At 39.4% G+C, this 25,126-nt stretch overlaps 1 protein-coding gene across 4 annotated transcripts in view; it reads right to left on the reverse strand.

Moving 5' to 3' along the window:
• Positions 1-25,126, reverse strand: part of TASP1 (taspase 1) — a 273,821-nt gene that overhangs the window by 139,125 nt on the left and 109,570 nt on the right. For 3 of the 4 annotated variants that reach the window (XM_041732946.1, XM_041732944.1, XM_041732945.1), the window contains one exon: positions 17,989-18,067. In XM_041732946.1, the coding sequence (XP_041588880.1) occupies positions 17,989-18,067 (79 nt within the window). The remainder of the gene's footprint in view (positions 1-17,988; positions 18,068-25,126) is intronic. The other variant, XR_005984419.1, reaches the window with a different exon arrangement.

Consider the following 25,126-nt stretch of genomic DNA (forward strand, 5'->3'; position numbering starts at 1 on the left):
TAAAGAACCAGGAAAACATTATTATGTAGGGCTAGAACAGAGAGAAGAAAAGGAAGTGAACAGAGCTGCTCAGGATTACAAAACATACAGCACTGAGTCCCAACCAACAGGAGATACAATGGTACTAAATGATAATCTCAATGATATTTAGCATATCTGTTTGTCTCCTCTCCATAAAAAATAAATAAATAAATAAAAAAGTCCTGATCCTGGCACTGGTGGATATACCCTAACAACCTGCTCCCTCCATTACAATTCAAACCCAAGTCTAATTCCCAAACCCATGATATCCTGCACCCTAAACTGCCACCAACATATAACCTGCTCCTACATTCAATGGATACCTAAAATACCATTGTAGAATTTTAATGAAGTCTCTAATTTCTTAGTATCTAACTCAGATTTTTTTAACGTGTCTATCCATGCTTTCTTCTAGACAGTGGTTATTAAAATCTTTTTCATCAAAGCCAAAAGACAAATACAGCGCACAAATAAATATACTTCTTCGTGATATGAAGAAAAAATTCTGAAAATAAAAATGTAAGGTATCCTTTGGTCACAATGTGTGTCTTGATCGTACTGTGATTCACTAATGAGAACCATGACATGTATTCAATAACAAGTTAATAAAAATGCAAGCTGTTTCTACATTTTACATTATCTACACTTTTTTTCTATCCTTTGCCAATAAATCTTTTTGCCCAAATTAACCAGTCACCATGGACAGAACTGGTTAAAATAAATACATTTGATTCAGCGTTATGTCTTTCTGACCCTTCTACTGGCATCTTTTAGAGTTAGCAATTGTATCCACTTCTATTTGCAACAAGAACCTCAGCTAGGGCTGGGTGCATCTCAGATGAGTCTGGAAACATAAATAACATTTCTGCCAGCACAATGATCCTGTCTCAGTGGTCCCTTATCAATGCTGGTCCATAAGTTAACTTGTTCTACTGTTAATGCTCTCAGGAATACCTAGGGTCTAGGATATATACCAGATCTCTTTAGCTTTTGATCCACCAAAACACAGTATGGGAAGAGATTGGTAAATTGCATGATGTGTGTTATAGGCAAGGCACAGCTGGGGGACAGCTCTACTCTGCCCATCAAAATGTTGCCTTACGGGACACCTGGGTGGCTCAGCGGTTGAGCGCCTGCCCCTGACTCAGGGCATGATCCATGGTCTTAGGATCGAGTCCCACAACGGGCTCCCTGCCTGGAGCCTGCTTCTCCCTCTGTGTGTGTCTCTGCCTTTCTCTCTGTGTGTTTTTCATGAATAAATAAATAAAATCTTTAAAAAAAAAAAAAGAAAGAAATGTTGCCTTACTACTTAAAGTATGATCTATGAACTAGCAGCCCTGATATCACCTGGGAGCTTGTGAAAAATGCAGAATCCAAACCCCCCTCAGGCCCACTGGGTCATCATATGCCTTTTATCAGGTGATTTATACATGTTTAAGTGTGAAAAGAGTAGGTGTTTTTTAAAAGTAGCCTGAGAGACTGTTTCTAAAGATAGATCATAAGATTATTATCCCAAACAACTCTCAGAAATAGGAATCTCAAACCAAGGTTTGTGTCTAAAGAACCACGTACCTTATGCTGAAAATATCCAGGGGAAACCTTAAGAGGAACCAAAGATCCGTACTTCAAGCATCTGAGAGCTAAAGCCCTGAATTCCCTGGGCATCATTTTTTTTTATAACAGCTTGCCAACATCAGACATACTATGCACCTTCAGAAAGTGATGAGTTATACCATGTACAACTTTCATAGCAACAAATTATCAATTTACAAAACTCAAAGTCAACATATTGTGCCTCACAGTCGTTTAAGCTGGCAAGACTTTAAAGTACACACAAATCTGAAATAATGCGTTGGAAATATTTGATTTATGTTAAACAGCGCTCTGGAATTTAAACATTCATATGCTCAACCAAACCCTATTCCTAGCCAATCGGTTCACTGATCAGCTTACATATATCGTTCCAACATACACTGCCCAGCTACCTTTAATATTTAAGATTTTTAAAGACCTTTTTGTGTTTTTTAAATAAATCTTATTTCAAGTAAATTTCCTGACCTGAAAAGCACCACCACCACCACAACAAAATAACACCAAAATGGCTCTGTGCTATAAAAGGTACTGCTTGTATTGAGTGAACTCTGCCTCTAACAAGAACCTTCTACAGAGGGAACTAAGATGGCAAAGCCACGAAGGCCTTCAGTCCAGTAAGGAGCACGAAGCAGCGTGTCAGAAAGAAATTGTTTTTCTGCTCCTTTTGATGGGTTATGCTTTCAAGTCAGGAAATTAGAAACAGGTGTGCCAGAGGGCACACACATCCTCGCTCCACACTGAAAAACACGCGTTTTCAATTTTCAAACATGAAAGGGACTCCTGTTGAATGAAAGAAGAAATGAAAATCCAGCTCTGTTTCTGCGAACCATATGAAGGGAGCTTAGAAAGTCTTTGACAAGTTGCTCGACTTACTCCTCTCTAACTGACAGCAGGTAGTAGTCGACAATAGGAAGGAAAAGGCATTCTCTCAAGTGAGAACAATCAAAGGGAGAATTACATTAAGGATCAGAGCATTGGCATTTTAACCTATCACTTGATCCTATGCTTCTGTTTCTACCATTTCTTCACCTTCTGTTTTAAAATTAGAAGTCTATTCTTTCACAAAACAACGCAATGCAAATAAGCAACGCAAAATAAGTATCTGGCAAAAAAAAAAAAAAAAAAGAAATCGGAGAAAGTACAAACACCAAAAAGAACGTTTTATCCACAATAACCCAACTCTAAATAATCTCTTTCAAAAAAAGATCTACTATTCTTCACAATGTCCTGAGCTCTTATAGGATGCTGGACATTTCAGTGAGTATATGAGTGTGATAGGTAGTGCTAAACTTAAAGGCAACTAGTTTTGGTGGGATTTGAGGGGAAGGATACATGGCAGGAAGATATACTAATGGCAGCAGCAACAGTCAACACAACAGGTGCACCGATGTGCCTGCAAGTGACCCTTTGGGAGGCACTGGAGTGCCCATTCCTTAGTGAATGGATGTAGCAGAACCCCATTCAGAACTAGCAAGCCTTTAGCATATCCAATATTTCAACATATTTCTATAATGGCAATAGGAAACTTTCCTACACTATCAAGTACAGCCATAGACTTCAGCCCTTTTAGGACAGAGAACATCTTTACTTTTCTTCTACCATACCCAGATTATAGCAAAAGCCTCTAAAATAGGTATTGTTTTCTAGCATGAGAGCAATTATGAGTCATCTTTCATAAGAGCAAAATACATGCACTCATCTATGCATTAAAAGACATCCTTCACATCCCTTAAAATTATGTTTCCAAGAATATTTAATGACACATTCTTCACTATACAATATTAAATAAAGCATAATACAAGCTGAGCAGTATTGCCATTTTTGTTTTATCTATCAGAAATCTACCAAAAATATTAATACTACCTACCACAGGATGGCAAAATTACCCATTTCATTTTCCAGATTATTTTCAAGGAGCATGTGTTTTCACATTTAGGAAAAAATCCACTCATTTAAGACCTCTATGTTGCACAATAACCAAAGCTGTCACACTGAACTGGTTTCATAGAAAATGACCTTGCATAATTCAGAATTCTACGTTATTTTGAACCATCAGTGATTTTATTTATGTAAAAAGCAGGAAATAATATATTAATAGTTTATCAGATACAAAATGACATAATTAGAATAAGCAACAGTCTTAGAATAGAATAGAATTTCCATCCAGATAATTATTTTAGTTCTTAGAAATGTGTTGGTAGTTTAAATGCTCTGTTATCTATACATGAACAACATGTCTTCCCCCACCAACTTCCAATCAAACAATCCAAAGAGTCAAGTACTTTTAAGATGATGTTTACAAATGTTAGGGTTTTATCTATGCTCACATCTAGAAGTTACAATTCACAAAAAAAGATTTCTCATGACATGATTCCCAATCCTACATATTATATACCAAATTATTTCAGCTTTAGGTAGCTGCTCATTACCCTAAGCCCCTGAAGATTTTTATTGAGTGTAACAAGATTTTGTAACAGGAATAGCACTGCCTAATAAGATTTTGACCTAAGCCAGTAGGAGGCTGGAGTTGCCATTTGCTGTGTGGAAAATCTGAAAAAGAAGCATATGACCAGGGGTGGAGGGGATGCAATATCAAGAGCTCATATTTGGACATGCTAAATTTGAGATGCCTATTAGACATATGAGTGGAGACTGAACAAGCAGTTAAATACATAACTGAGTTCTAGGGAGAGGCCTAGGTTAAGAGATAAAAATGGGGGAGTCATCAGCAGATATGTGAATGATACTTAGCCATTAGACTGGATGAGAACACCTAAAGAGTGAGTATACAAAGAGAGAGAAGTTCACGGGCTAGGTCTCAGGGTAGTCCAAAACCTAGAGATCAGGAAGATGAGCAGCATTAACAGAGGAGACTAAGAAGGAGCAGTCAGTGGGGTAAAAAAGAAGACCAGGAGAGCGGTGGTACTCTGGAAGTCTACAAAAGAAAGTAGTACTTCCAGGGGGAGCAAGCCATTCAAATAACTGTTAAGTGATGCTTATATGACTAAAAGATGATCACTGGATTTTGGAGGTGATTGTTTATCTGGACAAGAACAGATTGGTAAGGTGGTGATAAGAGAGGGATGGCCTGACTGATGTAAAGAGAAATGAGAGGAGAGAACTGAGAAAAATACTGAACTTTAAGTACAGGTAACTCCTTGATATTTCACTTTGAAACGTTGATCAAAAATAGGTGAGAGTGGGAAGAGAGGCTGAACCCCTAGGTGACCTACACACAGAGTCCTGGCTAAAATAAGGTTTTTATTCAGGACATTAATCAGGAGGCTAAGCCACCAAGAGTTCTAGTGACAGAGAATCCTACAGAGAAATAATGGCTACTCTTTTTTTTTTTTTAAGATTTTATTTATTTATTCATAAGAGACACAGAGAGAGAAGCAGAGACATAGGCAGAGAGAGAAGCAGGCTCCGTGCAGGAAGCCCGATGTAGGACTTGATCCTGGGACTCCGTGATCACGCCCGAGACAAAGGCAGATACTCAACCAGTGAGCCACCCAGGCATCCCGTAATGGCTACTCTTAAAAAGGAAGCAAAAGCATGTATTCCTGCCTGCCTCCCCACCCCTTCTGCACCCCAGAACAATGACTATATAGTACATGTGGATGTCTCACCAATGGTCAGCCACTGGCTCCTGTATTATGTGACTCCACTCTTGTAGGGAGGGCTGCCTTGTGCCTCTGAGAAAGGTCCCTGGGGAAGAGGTTTGCAGCACTGGTTTAACAGACAATCTCCCACAGAGGAGCAGAGGAAGACTTGTGGCTGCTCATCAGGTTGAAGAACCAAGAAGGGATAACATTAATTCCCAGCCTTTGAGGAAGAGGGCTGGCTCAGAATCATTGGCTCACAGATATTAAGGCAAAAGCCTGGTCTTATTTTTTGCATTTTTTATCACCCCAACTTTGAACCTACTCTTGGCAAGCCATGGCCACATTCTCACCACCGTGAGGGTTCTAGAACTACCCAGAGCCAAAACCTAGAAAATCAAATAACCTACAAAGTCAGAAATCACTGGGCCATATACCAGAAAACCATGTAGCAGAGCTTTCTTCATGCCAAAACACTTCAAGGAAGAGGACTGAAGCCTGTGTCTCCTGAACTCTAGTCAGCTGCCATATAACCCCCCGGACTCACTGAATCTAAGAAAACAACATACTGCACAAACAAGTAATAGCAGGGGAGGGGGAGGGGCAAGACGGCGGCAGAGCAGGGTCTCCAAGTCACCTGTCCTCAACAAATTACCTAGAAAACCATCCAATCATCCTGAAAATCTACGAATTCGGCCTGAGATTTAAAGAGAGACCAGCTGGAACGCTACAGTGAGAAGAGTTCGCGCTTCTATCAAGGTAGGAAGAAACAAAAGGCCTCCAAGGGGGAGGGGCCCGCGAGGAGCCGGGCTGAGGCCGGGGCGAGTGTCCCCAGGACAGGAGAGCCCCGTCCCGGAGGAGCAGGAGCTGCACCGACCTTCCCGGGGGAAAGGCCTCCCGGGGAATTGGAGCAGGACCCAGGAGGGCGGGGATGCCCTCGGGCTCCCTGGGACAGTAACAGAGGAACCGCGCCCCGGAGAGTGCGCCGAGCTCCCTAAGGGCTGCAGCGCTCGGCGGGACCGGAGCAGCTCGGAGGGGCTCGGGGGCGGCTCCGCGGAGGGGGCTGCGCGGCTCCGGGAACAGCTCGGCGGCGGCGGCTCGGGCGGAGGAAGAAGCTCCGCGGAGGGGGCGGCGCGGCTCCGGGAACAGCTCGGAGGGGCTCGGGCGGCGGCTCCGCGGAGGGGGCTGCACCGCCGGGAGCGCGAATCCAACAGCGCAGGCCCCGGAGCACAGGGCGCCGGGACACAACCCAGGACCCGGCCTCCCCCGGGACAGGCAGAGGCCGGGAGGGCCCAGGACAGCGAGGACGCTCCTGCCCCGAGCTGAGCAGATCAGCGGCCCCGCCCCGGAGCCCCCAGGCCCTGCAGACAGAGAGCCCCAGAGCTACTGCGGGAGCTGACTCCAGGGTCCCAGAGCTGCCCCCGCCACTGTGGCTTCCTCCCGGGGCCTCACGGGGTGAACAACCCCCACTGAGCCCTGCACCAGGCCCGGGCAGAGCAGCTCCCCCAAGTGCTCACACCTGAGCATCAGCACAGCAGGCCCCTCCCCCAGAAGACCAAGGAGACGGACCAGTTCCAGGGGAAGTCAAGGGACTTGAAGTATACAGAATCGGAAGATACTCCCCGTGGTTTTTGTTGTTTTTGTTTTTGTCTTTTTTTGTGTTTTTTTGTTTTGTTTTGTTTTGTGCTTTTTTTTTCTTTCTTTCTTCTTGATTTCTGATTGCTTCCCCCACCCCACCCCACCCCTTTTTTTTCTTTTTTCTCCTTTCTTTCTTTTTCTTTCTTTTTCTTCTCTTTTTCCCCTTTTTTTCTTCTTCCTTCTCTTTTTTCTTTTGCTCTTTTCTTCTCTCTCTTTTTCTCCTTTTCCCAATACAACTTGTTTTTGGCCACTCTGCACTGAGCAAAATGACTAGAAGGAAAACCTCACCTCAAAAAAAAGAATCAGAAACAGCCCTCTCTCCCACAGAGTTGCAAAATATGGATTACAATTCAATGTCAGCAAGCCAATTCAGAAGGACTATTTTACAGCTACTGGTGGCTCTAGAAAAAACCATAAAGGACTCAAGAGACTTCATGACAGCAGAATTTAGATCCAATCAGACAGAAATTAAAAATCAATTAAATGAGATGCAATCCAAGCTAGAAGTCCTAACGACGAGGGTTAACGAGGTGGAAGAACGAGTGAGTGACATAGAAGACAAGTTGATGGCAAAGAGGGAAACTGAGGAAAAAAGAGACAAGCAATTAAAAGACCATGAGGATAAGTTAACGGAAATAAATGACAGCCTGAGGAAGAAAAACCTACGTTTAATTGGGGTTCCTGAGGGCGCCAAAAGGGACAGAGGGCCAGAATATGTATTTGAACAAATCCTAGCTGAAAACTTTCCGAATCTGGGAAGGGAAACAGGCATTCAGATCCAGGAAATAGAGAGATCCCCCCCTAAAATCAACAAAAACCGTTCAACACCTCGACATTTAATAGTGAAGCTTGCAAATTCCAAAGATAAGGAGAAGATCCTTAAAGCAGCAAGAGAAAAAAAGTCCCTGACTTTTATGGGGAGGAATATTAGGGTAACAGCAGACCTCTCCACAGAGACCTGGCAGGCCAGAAAGGGCTGGCAGGATATATTCAGGGTCCTAAATGAAAAGAACATGCAACCAAGAATACTTTATCCAGCAAGGCTTTCATTCAAAATGGAAGGAGAGATAAAGAGCTTCCAAGACAGGCAGCAACTGAAAGAATATGTAACCTCCAAACCAGCTCTGCAAGAAATTGTAAGGGGGACTCTTAAAATTCCCCTTTAAGAAGAAGTTAGTGGAACAATCCACAAAAACAAGGACTGAATAGATATGATGACACTAAACTCATATCTATCAATAGTAACTCTGAACGTGAACGGGCTTAATGACCCCATCAAAAGGCGCAGGGTTTCAGACTGGATAAAAAAGCAGGACCCATGTATTTGCTGTCTACAAGAGACTCATTTTAGACAGAAGGACACATACAACCTGAAAATAAAAAGGTTGGAGAACCATTTACCATTCAAATGGTCCTCAAAAGAAAGCAGGGGTTGCCATCCTTATATCAGATAAATTAAATTTTACCCCAAAGACTGTAGTGAGAGATGAAGAGGGACACTATCTCATACTCAAAGGATCTATCCAACAAGAGGACTTAACAATCCTCAATATATATGCCCCAAATGTGGGAGCTGCCAAATATTTAAACCAATTAATAACCAAACTCAAGAAATACCTTGATAATAATACACTTATACTTGGTGACTTCAATCTAGCTCTTTCTACCCTCGATAGGTCTTCTAAGCACAACATCTCCAAAGAAACGAGAGCTTTAAATGATACACTGGACCAGATGGATTTCACAGATATCTACAGAACTTTACATCCAAACTCAACTGAATACACATTCTTCTCAAGTGCACATGGAACTTTCTCCAGAATAGATCACATACTGGGTCACAAATCGTGTCTGAACCGATACCAAAAGATCGGGATAGTCCCCTGTATATTCTCAGACCATAATGCCTTGAAATTAGAACTTAATCACAACAAGAAGTATGGAAGGACCACAAACACGTGGAGGTTAAGGACCATCCTGCTAAAAGATGAAAGGGTCAACCAGGAAATTAAGGAAGAATTAAAAAGATTCATGGAAACTAATGAGAATGAAGATACAACTGTTCAAAAATCTTTGGGATGCAGCAAAAGCAGTCCTGAGGGGGAAATACATCGCAATACAAGCCTCCATTCAAAAACTGGAAAGATCTCAAATTCAAAAGCTCACCTTACACATAAAGGAACTAGAGAAAAAGCAACAAATAGACCCCACCCCCAGCAGAAGAAGAGAGTTAATTAAAATTCGAGCAGAACTCAATGATATCGAGACCAAAAGAACTGTGGAACAGATCAACAGAACCAGGAGTTGGTTCTTTGAAAGAATTAATAAGATAGATAAACCATTAGCCAACCTTATTAAAAAGAAGAGAGAGAAGACTCAAATTAATAAAATCATGAATGAGAAAGGGGACATCACTACCAACACCAAGGAAATACAAACGATTTTAAAAACATATTATGAACAGCTGTACGCCAATAAATTAGGCAATCTAGAAGAAATGGACGCATTCCTGGAAAGCCACAAACTACCAAAACTGGAGCAGGAAGAAATAGAAAACCTGAACAGGCCAATAACCAGGGAGGAAATTGAAGCAGTCATCAAAAACCTCCCAAGACACAAGAGTCCAGGGCCAGATGGCTTCCCAGGGGAATTCTATCAAACGTTTAAAGAAGAAATCATACCTATTCTACTAAAGCTGTTTGGAAAGATAGAAAGAGATGGAGTACTTCCAAATTCGTTCTATGAGGCCAGCATCACCTTAATTCCGAAACCAGACAAAGACCCCACCAAAAAGGAGAATTACAGACCAATATCCCTGATGAACATGGATGCAAAAATTCTCAACAAGATACTAGCCAATAGGATCCAACAACACATTAAGAAAATTATTCACCATGACCAAGTAGGATTTATCCCCGGGACACAAGGCTGGTTCAACACTCGTAAAACCATCAATGTGATTCATCATATCAGCAAGAGAAAAACCAAGAACCATATGATCCTCTCATTAGATGCAGAGAAAGCATTTGACAAAATACAGCATCCATTCCTGATCAAAACCCTTCAGAGTGTTGGGATAGAGGGAACTTGCCTCGACATCTTAAAAGCCATTTACGAAAAGCCCACAGCAAATATCATTCTCAATGGGGAAGCACTGGGAGCCTTTCCCCTAAGATCAGGAACAAGACAGGGATGTCCACTCTCACCACTGCTGTTCAACATCGTTCTGGAAGTCCTCGCCTCAGCAATCAGACAACAAAAAGACATTAAAGGCATTCAAATTGGCAAAGAAGAAGTCAAACTCTCCCTCTTCGCCGATGACATGATACTCTACATAGAAAACCCAAAAGCCTCCACCCCCAGATTGCTAGAACTCATACAGCAATTTGGCAGCGTGGCACGATACAAAATCAATGCCCAGAAACCAATGGCATTTCTATACACTAACAATGAGACTGAAGAAAGAGAAATTAAGGAGTCAATCCCATGTACAATTGCACCCAAAACCATAAGATACCTAGGAATAAACCTAACCAAAGAGGTAAAAGATCTATACCCTAAAAACTATAGAACACTTCTGAAAGAAATTGAGGAAGACACAAAGAGATGGAAAAATATTCCATGCTCATGGATTGGCAGAATTAATATTGTAAAAATGTCAATGTTACCCAGGGCAATTTATACGTTTAATGCAATCCCTATCAAAATACCATGGACTTTCTTCAGAGAGTTAGAACAAATTATTTTAAGATTTGTGTGGAATCAGAAAAGACCCCGAATAGCCAGGGGAATTTTAAAAAAGAAAACCATAGCTGGGGGCATCACAATGCCAGATTTCAGGTTGTACTACAAAGCTGTGGTCATCAAGACAGTGTGGTACTGGCACAAAAACAGACACATAGATCAATGGAACAGAATAGAGAACCCAGAAGTGGACCCTGAAATGTACGGTCATCTAATATTCGATAAAGGAGGAAAGACTATCCATTGGAAGAAAGACAGTCTCTTCAATAAATGGTGCTGGGAAAATTGGACATCCACATGCAGAAGAATGAAACTGGACCACTCTCTTGCACCATACACAAAGATAAACTCAAAATGGATGAGAGATCTAAATGTGAGACAAGATTCCATCAAAATCCTAGAGGAGAACACAGGCAACACCCTTTTTGAACTTGGCCACAGTAACTTCTTGCAAGATACATCCACGATGGCAAAAGAAACAATAGCAAAAATGAACTATTGGGACTTCATCAAGATAAGAAGCTTTTGCACAGCAAAGGATACAGTCAACAAAACTAAAAGACAACCTACAGAATGGGAGAAGATATTTGCAAATGACATATCAGATAAAGGGCTAGTTTCCAAAATCTATAAAGAACTTATTAAACTCAACACCAAAGAAACAAACAATCCAATCATGAAATGGGCAAAAGACATGAAGAGAAATCTCACAGAGGAAGACATGGACATGGCCAACAAGCACATGAGAAAATGCTCTGCATCACTTGCCATCAGGGAAATACAAATCAAAACCACAATGAGATCCCACCTCACACCAGTGAGAATAGGGATAATTAACAAGGCAGGAAACAACAAATGTTGGAGAGGATGCGGAGAAAAGGGAACCCTCTTACACTGTTGGTGGGAATGTGAACTGGTGCAGCCACTCTGGAAAACTGTGTGGAGGTTCCTCAAAGAGTTAAAAATAGACCTGCCCTACGACCCAGCAATTGCACTGTTGGGGATTTACCCCAAAGATTCAGATGCAATGAAACGTCGGGACACCTGCACCCCGATGTTTCTATCAGCAATGGCCACAATAGCCAAACTGTGGAAGGAGCCTCGGTGTCCATCGAAAGATGAATGGATAAAGAAGATGTGGTTTATGTATACAATGGAATATTACTCAGCAATTAGAAACGACAAATACCCACCATTTGCTTCAACGTGGATGGAACTGGAGGGTATTATGCTGAGTGAAATAAGTCAATCGGAGAAGGACAAACAGTGTATGTTCTCATTCATTTGGGGAATATGAATAATAGTGAAAGGGAATATAAAGGAAGGGAAAAGAAATGTTGGGAAATATCAGGAAGGGAGACAGAACATAAAGACTCCTAACTCGGGGAAAGGAACCAGGGGTGGTGGAAGAGGAGGAAGGCGGGCGTTGGAGGGGAATGGGTGACGGGCACTGAGGTGGACACTTGACGGGATGAGCACTGGGTGTTTTTCTGTATGTTGGTAAATTGAACACCAATAAAAATTAATTAAAAAAAAAAAAAGACAAGTAATAGCATACCAATGTTAAGGTCAATCAGAGCATAAACTTAATCTCCCCTCTTTTTTCCTCCTTCTGATCTTCTAATCCTCAATCTGCTCTTCTTTCCATAGCCAGAGAAAGACCACAAATGTATCTTACATTAGGCATCTGATGTGTTACTGAAAAATTATGTGTGATTCTGACTTTGGCAAATTAAATCCAATTTTAAAGTACTATTTAAAGAAATTGCATGGTGAATAATCTTTTTGAAATGACAACCAGTCTTCTAGAAAAGGGAGAAATCACATACACATTTCTTTTGTTTAACAAATAGATTTGACATATAACATTGTGTAAATGTAAGGTGTACAACATGTTAATTTGATACATTTATATATTGTAATATGACTGCCATTGTAGCAGTAATTAGTACCTCTGTCACATTTATATAATTATCCGTTCTTTTTAGTGACTGGAATAATTAGGTTCCAGTCTCTTGGCAACTTTGATTATAATAATCATCATTTGTCTTAATTTTAATTTGTCTAGTAAGCACTTACTCAGTGCAAAATTCTGTGCCAGGTACTCAGGAAACACAAATATACCCACAGATCCCCTTTTCTCAAGAGCTTATGTCACTGCTTAAGAAAGCCTAAAATAAATTGTTATTTTCACACACACACATAAAGCTGAGAATAAGAAAAGCTTTTATTATAGTTTATCAATTCTGAAGTATTTTTTTCCACATTGAATATTTTCTGAAATCAGTACATACATTATAACTGAAGGCATCCTCCTGTGCTACTCTCCAAGCTGCAGCTGTGACATAGACAGCTACCACTGCCTCTAGAAGTAGGTAAGCTGTTCCAGTTGCTGACCCTTCCATTGAGTTATGTGCCATGTTAGAACTACAAGTTTTGAGTTTGTCATTTACCCTATGTTCAAAAGGATTACAGTATGATATAGGATTGAAACAAAAATTATGAACGTAGGAAGGCATGCAAATAGCAATGGAACATGACATTGTTATCAGTGCAGCGAATATTTCTTGGGGACTTTCAGAGGAAAATCCCCAAATTCTTTATTTTCTTGTAAAGCAACAACCATGTGTTAAGTGATGAGAAAGAAGGCTGTCATTCTATAATTGACAGTCTTCTCCCCACTCTTGGTATATGTATCTTATATGGGTTATATTCTTGGATATGACACTAATCATATAGACAACAAAAGCAAAAATAGGTAAGTGGGATTAAGTCAAACTAAAGGCTTCTGCACAGAAAAAGAAACAATCAACAAAATAAAAAAGCAATCTATACAATAGGAGAAAATATTTATGAACCATATAATATATCTGATAAGGTGGTAATATCCAAAAGATATGAGGAACTCTTAAAACTCAATAACAAAAAAACAAATAGTAAGATTAATACATCAGCAAAGGACTTCAACAGACATTTCTCCAAAGACATACAAATGACCACCAGGTCCATAAAAAAGGTGTTCAATCTCATTAATCATCAGGGAAGTGCAAATCAAAATCACAATGAGACATCACCTCATATCTATTAGAATGGCTAGTATTAAAAGGACAAGAGATAATAAAGGTTGGTGAGGCTGCAGAAATATTCAAACCCTTGTACACTATTCATGAGAAAGCAAAATGGTGCAGCTGCTATGGACAACAGTATGGAGGTTTCTCAAAAACTTAAAAATAGGACTATGATATGATCCACCAAATCCACCTGTGGATACTTATCCAAAAGAACTGGAAATCAAGATCTTGGAGAGATATCAGCACCTCCATGTTCACATCATCATTATTAATAATGGCCGACATGTATCAACAGATAAATGGATAAAGAAAATGTGGTATATATATATATATATATATATATATATATATATATATATATATAATGGATATTATTCAACTTTAACAATGAAAATCCACATACAACAGGATAATCCTTGAAGACATTATACAAAGTGAAATAAGCCAGTCACAGAAGGATACAACACAGAAGGATACAACAACATGGATAATCCTTGAAGACATTATACAAAGTGAAATAAGCCAGTCACAGAAGGATAGATACTGCATGATTCCACTTATATAAGGCACTTAAAATAGTCAAACTCACAGAAGGGTAGAATGGTGATTGCTAGGTACTGGAGGAAGGAGAAAATGGGGAGTTGATACTAAAAATTCATGAAGCTTCAGGGCACATGGTGGCTCAGTCAGCTAAGCATCCGACTCTTGAGTTTCACTCAGGTCATGATCACAGGGTTGTGAGATCAAGCCCCATATCTGGCTCCACACTAGGCATGGAGTCTGCTTAAGATTCTTTCTCTCCCTCTCCCTGTGCCCACCTCCTCCACTCCCTCTCCAAAAATAAAAAAATTCATAAAGTTTCAAAAATGCAAGATGAATAAGTTCAGGGGATATGTTGTACAGTATTGTGCCTAAAGTTAAAAATACTGTATTATACATTAAAAAATTTGTTAAGAAAATAGATTTCATATTGTGCTCTTACTACAATAAAAAATATGAATCAACCAATATTTTTTAAATAATAGTTTGTCTTATAAAAGATCGTGACTTAGATTCAACGATACAGTTAAGTACTGAACTACTAATCTAAGCCAAGAAGTATGCTAAGTGCCTTCCATATGTCAACTTATTCAATACCCACAGATATTAAGGTATTAATAGATTAATTTTTAGATTAATATTAATAGCAGGTATTCCTGCTCTACAAATAACCCTGTGACAATGTCTCAGCCAGTGAGTGAGTCTGCATAAGAACCCAGGTGTCTACTCTGCTGCCTTCCTAGCTAGACAAAATCCATGATGCCAGAACATTAGTCAGAGTTTCCATGGCCAATTCCTGCCACACTACTCTTCCCCATTCCCCATTCATTCCTCCGCACCCAATGATGACAACAAGATGCTAGAGTTTATCCCTCAGGTTAATGATCAAATTGCCTGTCTGGCCTTGGGAGAGCCCTACCCTGGCCATAACTATCTTCACTCTGCCTTTCAATTATCACCTTCCAAGAACTATAAACCTAAAATGTAGGCTAGGTCTCTAAATTTTCTACAACAGCCGAAGGCACCAGTTTTATTTTGGCCAAACAATTGCAAAATTCTGTGTGCACCACCTTTCTTCTGACTTGGTCACCCAACTCTGCTATGTGTTTCCATTGTCAACCTCATAGCAAGAGCCCCAGGAGAAACAAGACTGAAGCAATCACACAAAGTCCCTGGGATGGAAGGAACTAAAAACTTGCTCTATTATTCTCAAGTTATGAGGGCTGATGACAGTTAGTCCTTAAACTTCAGAAGGATACAACAGGACAAACTGGGCATTCAAGCTCAAAAGCTGCACTGGATGTCATGAACTAGAAACCTAAAGTTATCTTTAGTCATGTGAAACTATTTTCAGCTAATGCAAGATGTGCAAAGGAGGAAATATCCAAGGGGAAGGGAAAAAGACCTTAATTTTACAATTTTAGCTTTACCCACCCACTGACATTCTACTTAATATAATCAAATTGATGAAATGTATTCCTATTCCAACTTTCACATTACCAGTTAAAAAAAAGGAAAGAGGTGGACAATCCCAAAGAGAATGAATTTCCTTTCCAAAGTGACAAAGTCAGGCAGGCTTTCTGGATTTCAGCTTAAAGAAGAATCCAAGTCTCCAAACATCTAGATATGAGAATAACACTTAAACAATTGTAATGAACTCAATGAATAACATATTGACCAAAAATAAAGTCAATACACCACATATGACACTAATACGTCTTTTGGAAAATAAAAATGAAACAATGAATTATCTTTTTTAGACTTTAGTTTGCTCAAATACCACAATTTTCTATAGACATAGGGTCATACTTAATTATGTACATAAGCTAATTCCTAAATATTATGCATAGAAAATTTCATGTGCTATCAATATTAAATTAAAAATTAACTCATATTGGGGCATCTGGGTGGCTCAGTAGGTTAAGTGTCTGACTCAGGTGGTTAAGTGTCTGACTCAGGTGGTGATCTCGGGGTCATGGCGGGCTCTGTGCTCAATGCAGAGTCTGCTTGTCCCCCCCCCTTTGTTGCTCCCCCTACTTGCTTATGCTCTCTCTCTCAAATAAATAAATAAATAGAATCTCTTAAAAAATTAACTCATATTATACTCATCTCTTCAAAATTGAAAGAATTAAAATCAATTTTTTGCCAATTATATTAGTATGGTTAAGGTTCAACATTAATTCGTGTTTGGACTTCACCTGATAGATCAGTGACACACAATTATTTTTCCACTGATGGAAGGAAATGGACAGAAGCAACAAACCTGAAAATGGTACCAAGATTTCAAGTCTGAACAAAGAATAGGATAGTGATGGCAAGAAAAGAGAGAGGGAACATATGAGAAATTTGGTGGCTAAGGGAAGTGATTAATGAATAAGGCATTTCATTGAGCCATCTGAATCTAATGTGCACAGATGACACCCAGAGGGACATGTCCAACAGGAAATCAGAAAAAAAAGACTCATGTAGACCTCCAGAGAAAGGTCCAGAAGAGATAGACATGGAAGCAAATATCCTAAGAGATAACTGCTGAAATCAGAAGAACAGCAATAATACCAAATCACCAAGAGAAAGCATATATAGTAAAATGAAGAAAAACCAAGAGACACCCAAATCTAGAGCTGATAGCAATGGGAAGAGTCTGCAAAGAGAGTCAGGATGGAGTAGGTCAGAGAAGCAGGACAAACCAAGAGAGTTCCAGGATCTATGCTACAAAAGCATAGAGCTACCTGTATCAGGGATCACAGAGTCAAGAGTAAGCAGGAAAAGAGGGCTGGGTTGGACTGGGCAATGTGTTAGTATGACAATACAGAAAAGAAGGAAAGGCAGCCATATCCATCCTCCTGATAAGGCCTGAGGATATGGAGGAGAAAGCCTAGGACTATAACTTGAGAGATAACACAGCAAAGGGGATGAACCAATATTATTTTGTCAACCACGCATATTACCACATTGAGAGAAAAGGCTTCAAGTACAACTGGCACAAGCATATGAAAACCTGGATCTAGACAACAACCATTCTACCCATTAAACTCCCACTCTTCACACACATACACAAACACTACATACAATTTCTAAATGATAATGACTTCTAACACAGATATAAAAAGAGGGCCTACATTTAATTAAAAGTGTAGAGGGGGAAAAAAAAGTGTAGAGGGGTAGATGTCATAAAATACACATTTTGAGGGCACCTGGGTGGCTCAATCCATTAACTGTCTGACTTCAGCTCAAGTCCCGATCTCAGGGTCCTAGGATAAAGCCCCTCGTTGGGCTCCCTGAACATTGGGGAATCTGCTTCTCCCTCTCCTTCTGCCCCTCCTCTGGCTTGTGTGCATACACTTTCTTGCTGTCTTTCCCAAATAAATAAATAAAATGTTTAAATACATGTATATGTACACACATTTTGAAATACACTTTATATTTTATACCAACATATTATTCAAAAGATTATCTTAGTTTTTGAAATACCTTGTTACTTTTGTATCTTTTGTGATCTAAGTTTGGAACTATCATGAGTCACTAGAGAAAAAGAAACATTAAAATTTAACTGTTATAGTTAACTACAGAGTTGTAATGAAATGTTAGCAAAACATTTACACTGGGACATTTACACTGTGAAAGAATCCTTAAAAGCTCCCACATATCAAAGACCTTTCATACATAAATGCTCTTGTCTATACAGTGTCTCAGCATAGCATTTACATAAAAATACTTTCAATCACTAAGTGACCTACAATGTTGCAGTTATGAAAAATGGTCATGAAAGCAGCAAATACCTGAGGTACTCACAGCTGTGGAGTAGGGATTATGAGCTCCAGTATTTTCAGCCCAGCATCCACATCCATAAAGAGCAGCCTGGGAAAAAAGAAAATAGATATACAGTGTATTTCAAAAATATTATATGTAATTACTTGCTTTCAACAGAAGACAAAATCATACCTATCTAATAAAGACTGGTTTTTTTTTTTGATTTTTTTTTAATTAACTTTTATTGGTGTTTAATTTACCAACATACAGAAAAACACCCAGTGCTCATCCCGTCAAGTGTCCACCTCAGTGCCCGTCACCCATTCCCCTCCAACACCCGCCCTCCTCCCCTTCCACCACCCCTGGTTCCTTTCCCCGAGTTAGGAGTCTTTATGTTCTGTCTCCCTTCCTGATATTTCCCAACATTTCTTTTCCCTTCCTTTATATTCCCTTTCACTATTATTCATATTCCCCAAATGAATGAGAACATACACTGTTTGTCCTTCTCCGATTGACTTATTTCACTCAGCATAATACCCTCCAGTTCCATCCACGTTGAAGCAAATGGTGGGTATTTGTCGTTTCTAATTGCTGAGTAATATTCCATTGTATACATAAACCACATCTTCTTTATCCATTCATCTTTCGATGGACACCGAGGCTCCTTCCACAGTTTGGCTATTGTGGCCATTGCTGATAGAAACATCGGGGTGCAGGTGTCCCGACGTTTCATTGCATCTGAATCTTTGGGGTAAATCCCCAACAGTGCAATTGCTGGGTCGTAGGGCAGGTCTATTTTTAACTCTTTGAGGAACCTCCACACAGTTTTCCAGAGTGGCTGCACCAGTTCACATTCCCACCAACAGTGTAAGAGGGTTCCCTTTTCTCCGCATCCTCTCCAACATTTGTTGTTTCCTGCCTTGTTAATTTTCCCCATTCTCACTGGTGTGAGGTGGGATCTCATTGTGGTTTTGATTTGTATTTCCCTGATGGCAAGTGATGCAGAGCATTTTCTCATGTGCTTGTTGGCCATGTCCATGTCTTCCTCTGTGAGATTTCTCTTCATGTCTTTTGCCCATTTCATGATTGGATTGTTTCTTTGGTGTTGAGTTTAATAAGTTCTTTATAGATTTTGGAAACTAGCCCTTTATCTGATATGTCATTTGCAAATATCTTCTCCCATTCTGTAGGTTGTCTTTTAGTTTTGTTGACTGTATCCTTTGCTGTGCAAAAGCTTCTTATCTTGATGAAGTCCCAATAGTTCATTTTTGCTTTTGTTTCTTTTGCCTTCGTGGATGTATCTTGCAAGAAGTTACTGTGGCCAAGTTCAAAAAGGGTGTTGCCTGTGTTCTCCTCTAGGATTTTGATGGAATCTTGTCTCACATTTAGATCTCTCATCCATTTTGAGTTTATCTTTGTGTATGGTGCAAGAGAGTGGTCCAGTTTCATTCTTCTGCATGTGGATGTCCAATTTTCCCAGCACCATTTATTGAAGAGACTGTCTTTCTTCCAATGGATAGTCTTTCCTCCTTTATTGAATATTAGATGACCGTACATTTCAGGGTCCACTTCTGGGTTCTCTATTCTGTTCCATTGATCTATGTGTCTGTTTTTGTGCCAGTACCACACTGTCTTGATGACCACAGCTTTGTAGTACAACCTGAAATCTGGCATTGTGATGCCCCCAGCTAAGGTTTTCTTTTTTAAAATTCCCCTGGCTATTCGGGGTCTTTTCTGATTCCACACAAATCTTAAAATAATTTGTTCTAACTCTCTGAAGAAAGTCCATGGTATTTTGATAGGGATTGCATTAAACGTATAAATTGCCCTGGGTATCATTGACATTTTTACAATATTAATTCTGCCAATCCATGAGCATGGAATATTTTTCCATCTCTTTGTGTCTTCCTCAATTTCTTTCAGAAGTGTTCTATAGTTTTTAGGGTATAGATCTTTTACCTCTTTGGTTAGGTTTATTCCTAGGTATCTTATGCTTTTGGGTGCAACTGTAAATGGGATTGACTCCTTAATTTCTCTTTCTTCAGTCTCATTGTTAGTGTATAGAAATGCCATTGATTTCTGGGCATTGATTTTGTATCCTGCCACGCTACCAAATTGCTGTATGAGTTCTAGCAATCTGGGGGTGGAGGCTTTTGGGTTTTCTATGTAGAGTATCATGTCATCGGCGAAGAGGGAGAGTTTGACTTCTTCTTTGCCAATTTGAATGCCTTTAATGTCTTTTTGTTGTCTGATTGCTGAGGCGAGGACTTCCAGAACGATGTTGAACAGCAGTGGTGAGAGTGGACATCCCTGTCTTGTTCCTGATCTTAGGGGAAAGGCTCCCAGTGCTTCCCCATTGAGAATGATATTTGCTGTGGGCTTTTCGTAGATGGCTTTTAAGATGTCGAGGCAAGTTCCCTCTATCCCAACACTCTGAAGGGTTTTGATCAGGAATGGATGCTGTATTTTGTCAAATGCTTTCTCTGCATCTAATGAGAGGATCATATGGTTCTTGGTTTTTCTCTTGCTGATATGATGAATCACATTGATGGTTTTACGAGTGTTGAACCAGCCTTGTGTCCCAGGGATAAATCCTACTTGGTCATGGTGAATAATTTTCTTAATGTGTTGTTGGATCCTATTGGCTAGTATCTTGTTGAGAATTTTTGCATCCATGTTCATCAGGGATATTGGTCTGTAATTCTCCTTTTTGGTGGGGTCTTTGTCTGGTTTCGGAATTAAGGTGATGCTGGCCTCATAGAACGAATTTGGAAGTACTCCATCTCTTTCTATCTTTCCAAACAGCTTTAGTAGAATACGTATGATTTCTTCTTTAAACGTTTGATAGAATTCCCCTGGGAAGCCATCTGGCCCTGGACTCTTGTGTCTTGGGAGGTTTTTGATGACTGCTTCAATTTCCTCCCTGGTTATTGGCCTGTTCAGGTTTTCTATTTCTTCCTGCTCCAGTTTTGGTAGTTTGTGGCTTTCCAGGAATGCGTCCATTTCTTCTAGATTTCCTAATATTTTGGCGTACAGCTGTTCATAATATGTTTTTAAAATCGTTTGTATTTCCTTGGTGTTGGTAGTGATGTCCCCTTTCTCATTCATGATTTTATTAATTTGAGTAAAGACTGGTTTAATAACAATTCATATCAACTGGGAAATAATACCAGAGGCTGCATAAGATCTCCCAAACAATGGTCCTAACAGTATTTAAACTATATTTTCAACTACTCTATTAATCTAAAATTTTTCAGAAAATAGCAAAAGAAAGTTGCTTCGACTCTCATCAACAATAGCTTTTTCTTCCTTGAACAACCTTTCCCCTACTGTAGTTTGTCAGCTAGTTCTGACAAATTCTTCTCTTCTAGCTCCTTGAAATCATTGTGGCTGCCTTAAAATAGTGCTCAAACTAGGTATATATCAAACTGCTAGAGAAGCTTGGTGATAAGACTGTGGTTCCCCGATACTTCTGATTCAGTGGTCTGAGGTTGCCCAAGCAAATGGTTACACCAAGTAAATGGCATTATTATCAGGGCCCCAAGGGGCCTGGGATGCACGTGGTCCTCCTGGCATACTGTAACAAATCCTGTCTAGAAAGGCTTTTGCCACGCTCTCTATAAGTGGCACAACAGGAACTGCTAACAGTTATTACCAAAGGGCCGAGTATATGCTTACCACTGTGCCGGATTTGGCCAGATATAAAGAAAGGAGCCAAAAAGGTCAATTCAAGCTAGTCACTTTATGAGGTGATAGAACAGATTTATATGTCTGAAACCACCAATAACACAAATTACTATTTGTAATTTTTGTAAAAGAATGTAACAATCATTCCTATTTTGTTTTTAATAATGCCCCCCAGAATGTCTGGATTCATCTCTTCAATATCCACAATGACTTCTCTGCCTTTGGGAAAGGAAAGGAAACTGATAACTCTTCTAGTCCTTAGTTAGAAGCAGAATTAGAAAAACCCTTTGATAGCTAGCATAAAGAAATACAAGAAAGCCTGCTCAAGAATGCTCATCACCACAAGTTTGGTGAGAATGGAAAACTGAAAGCACAGATGACCATCAGTAAATAAATGGCTAAACACTGGCCTAGCAATATGTGGAATTCATTGCAGACGTTCAATATAAATATTTAAATTTTTTAAAAGACTTTTAGGAACTAATACAAAAAGATTTCTAAACATATTTTTGAGTTAAAAAAAAAAAAGAAAAAGAAGACATGCTGTAATACACTGAGTATTCAGTATGACTTATGACTGGTGAAGAAAAAAGGTATTCCCATAAAATAGTAACTGTTTTTTTCTAGGAGCTCACTTGTAAGGACTTGGGGAAGAAGCTAAGACTGGGAATGGTGACCAGACAGACTAGCTTTCTTCAATACTCCGTTCTTTTTTATGAGGACTTCAGAACTCATTTGCTTCAATATTGTACCCAGAGCAGGAATTTCCATGAAACATTCCAGGCACTTCTGATACCAAGAACCTCCATACTCATGTGGGAATGTATTCCCCTTTTGGACACTTGCCTTTGGTGAAAAGTTCTTCCTTAGATTGCTTTAAGGAATATCTGATTTAATATAACTTCTACCAACTAAAACTGGTTCTGCTCTCTGGAATTACTTTACCCTCCCTGCTGAAGTTCTCTAAATTTTTCAAAACAGCTATCCAAGTGCCCTGAGTACTCCTTCCTCACTCAGAGAATCCTAGAACTACTCCTTAAGACTTTGAGATACACCCACACCCTCTACTCCCCTAATCACCCTCCTTGAGAAATATTCCAAAATCCAAGATAATTGGAGATGAAGTCTCCCATGTTCATGCGATCCATAGTTGCCATCCCTAGCTATCACTGACAAAGCCTTCTTAAAAGTAGAACCAAGAATTCAATACAACATTCCCAATATGGCAAACAGGAGAAAATCTATTATAGCCTTTGAAACACCACACTTCTAAAATACACAAGACTATTGGGTCAGAGTGGGAACTGAAGGCCCTACCGAAGGGATTCAGCACATGGATTTCAGAACAAAACTAGCAAACTTGTGGGATAAGCCATTCAATTGGTACTACCTGGGACAGGTGCTAAGTGAGCCAAAGCCTCAGAAGACATTTGACCTGAGGGGAACAGCCTATTCTTCCTTCACTGAAAACCCTGGACATTAGTCTACTGTCCTTTCCATTCCCCACAATTATCTTTTTTTTTAATTTTTATTTATTTATGATAGTCACAGAGAGAGAGAGAGAGAGAGAGAGAGAGAGAGAGAGAGGCAGAGACACAGGCAGAGGGAGAAGCAGGCTCCATGCACCGGGAGCCTGACTCCATTCCCCACAATTATCTTGACCCAGGAGCCTGCACCCAAAAATAGCAAATAGAGCCACAAGGACATCTCTTAGAAACGTAAAAGAGGTCTTTTTTTTTTTTTAAAGAAAAGAACACTTAGTCTTTGTTTCTTCTCTCTAAACAAAATCCCTTTATGCTACTTCCCCTCAATTTCATGACTTAAAATTGTCTTCCTTTTTAATCTTCTGAAATCAATGGAGTTCAGACAGTGATAGGTCAAATAAAAGAAAGATTCAGAGACTGTCTCTCTCCTATTACTTTTTTAGATAAAACGTAACAAGCTTGGGGCACCTGAGTGGCACAGCCGGTTAAACATCCGATTGTTGATTTCGGCTCAGGACATGATTTCAGGATCGTGAAATCGAGCCCCACATCAGGCTCCATGCTCAGCTAGGAGTCTGCTTCTCTCTCTCTCTCTCTCTCTGCCCCCCATTCTCTCTCTAAAATAAATAAATAAATCTTTTTTAAAAACCATAACAACCTTAAGAAGGCCTTTAAAAACAAAAACAAGCTTCCTTCTTTTCAGTAGTAAAATCTCATTAACATTTAATAAAGGTATTAACATTCAGTAAAAATAGGTCATATAAATATTATTATTGTTGTTATTTAATCTTCTTTGGGACTGGTTTTCCCTTGTAAAATGAGCATAACAAAAACCCCTGCCTCATAATGTTGTTATAAGATCACATGAATAACATATTTGCTGCACATAAGCAAGAGATTAATAAACAGTAGTTACAGCTAATATATAGCTATATTATGACGGACTGTGACAAGCAATTTTAATGCATTACATCATTTAATCTTCCAGAGCTTTGTAAGATAGTCACATATACTCATTTTACAATTGTGGAAAGTGGAGCTTAAAGACATTGAACAACTTGTTTATAGTAAGGAAATGCTAAGTGGGGAGGTGAGATTAGAATAAAGGTTTACCTGAATCCAAAATTCACACTCTTAACCACTAAACTCTATTGCCTATTTGTGTGGGGCTCTATTGGGGGTGGAGGGAGAATGGAATATAATAATTCCCTTCTCCTCTCCTATTTGTAAATTTTAACTATTGTTGGTAAGACAAGCAAATAAGTTCTAATTCAAATTGCCATTTTACCATCTGAACAGTTATCATAATATATCTAGAGCAGGGTAATATGCTAAGACTTTTAAATAATTCACTTGTGCATTTAAAATGTATTTAAAAGCATCTCATTTCAGCATATTTTTAAGTCATTTTTTCAATACTTTACTTGTATATTTTGTTTCCTTCCCTCCTGATTGTCAAGAAGAATGCTTTCTTACTGTCATCTGATGCTTACATATTTCCAGGCTTATTACATCTTCTCCATCCATGCAATATCATCCAATTAAGCAAACATATTTTCCTATTAGGTACCTTTACTCCTATCCACCACACCCTTTGCTGATGTTCAACTCTCACAAACTATGTCTTCATAAACTAGCTAAGTGAGGCAAATCAATACATTTAAGTTTTATAGAAGTATTTCTTTTTCCAGGACAGTCCCACGTGTAGTGGCAGAATGGCTTCAAGACTGCTCATTTTTTTTTTTAAGACTACTCATTTAATATCCTGCTAACATAGTCCAGAACTATCCTTGGTTCTGTTGCTGCTATTTTGCTAACCAAAACAAACAAAAAACAGTGAGAAAGTCATGGGAATTACAATGCAATGAAGGCAACTATGCTGGCTTTTCTCTCTCCTTCTCCACCAAGGCATCCAAATCTGATATGCCAAGCTTGGTTCTCATTCCAAACTTGACAAATACACAGGGCTTTATAATGTGGAAAAACACCATGACCA

This window comes from Vulpes lagopus, chromosome 18 (assembly GCF_018345385.1).
Source record: "Vulpes lagopus strain Blue_001 chromosome 18, ASM1834538v1, whole genome shotgun sequence".
NCBI lineage: Eukaryota > Metazoa > Chordata > Mammalia > Carnivora > Canidae > Vulpes > Vulpes lagopus.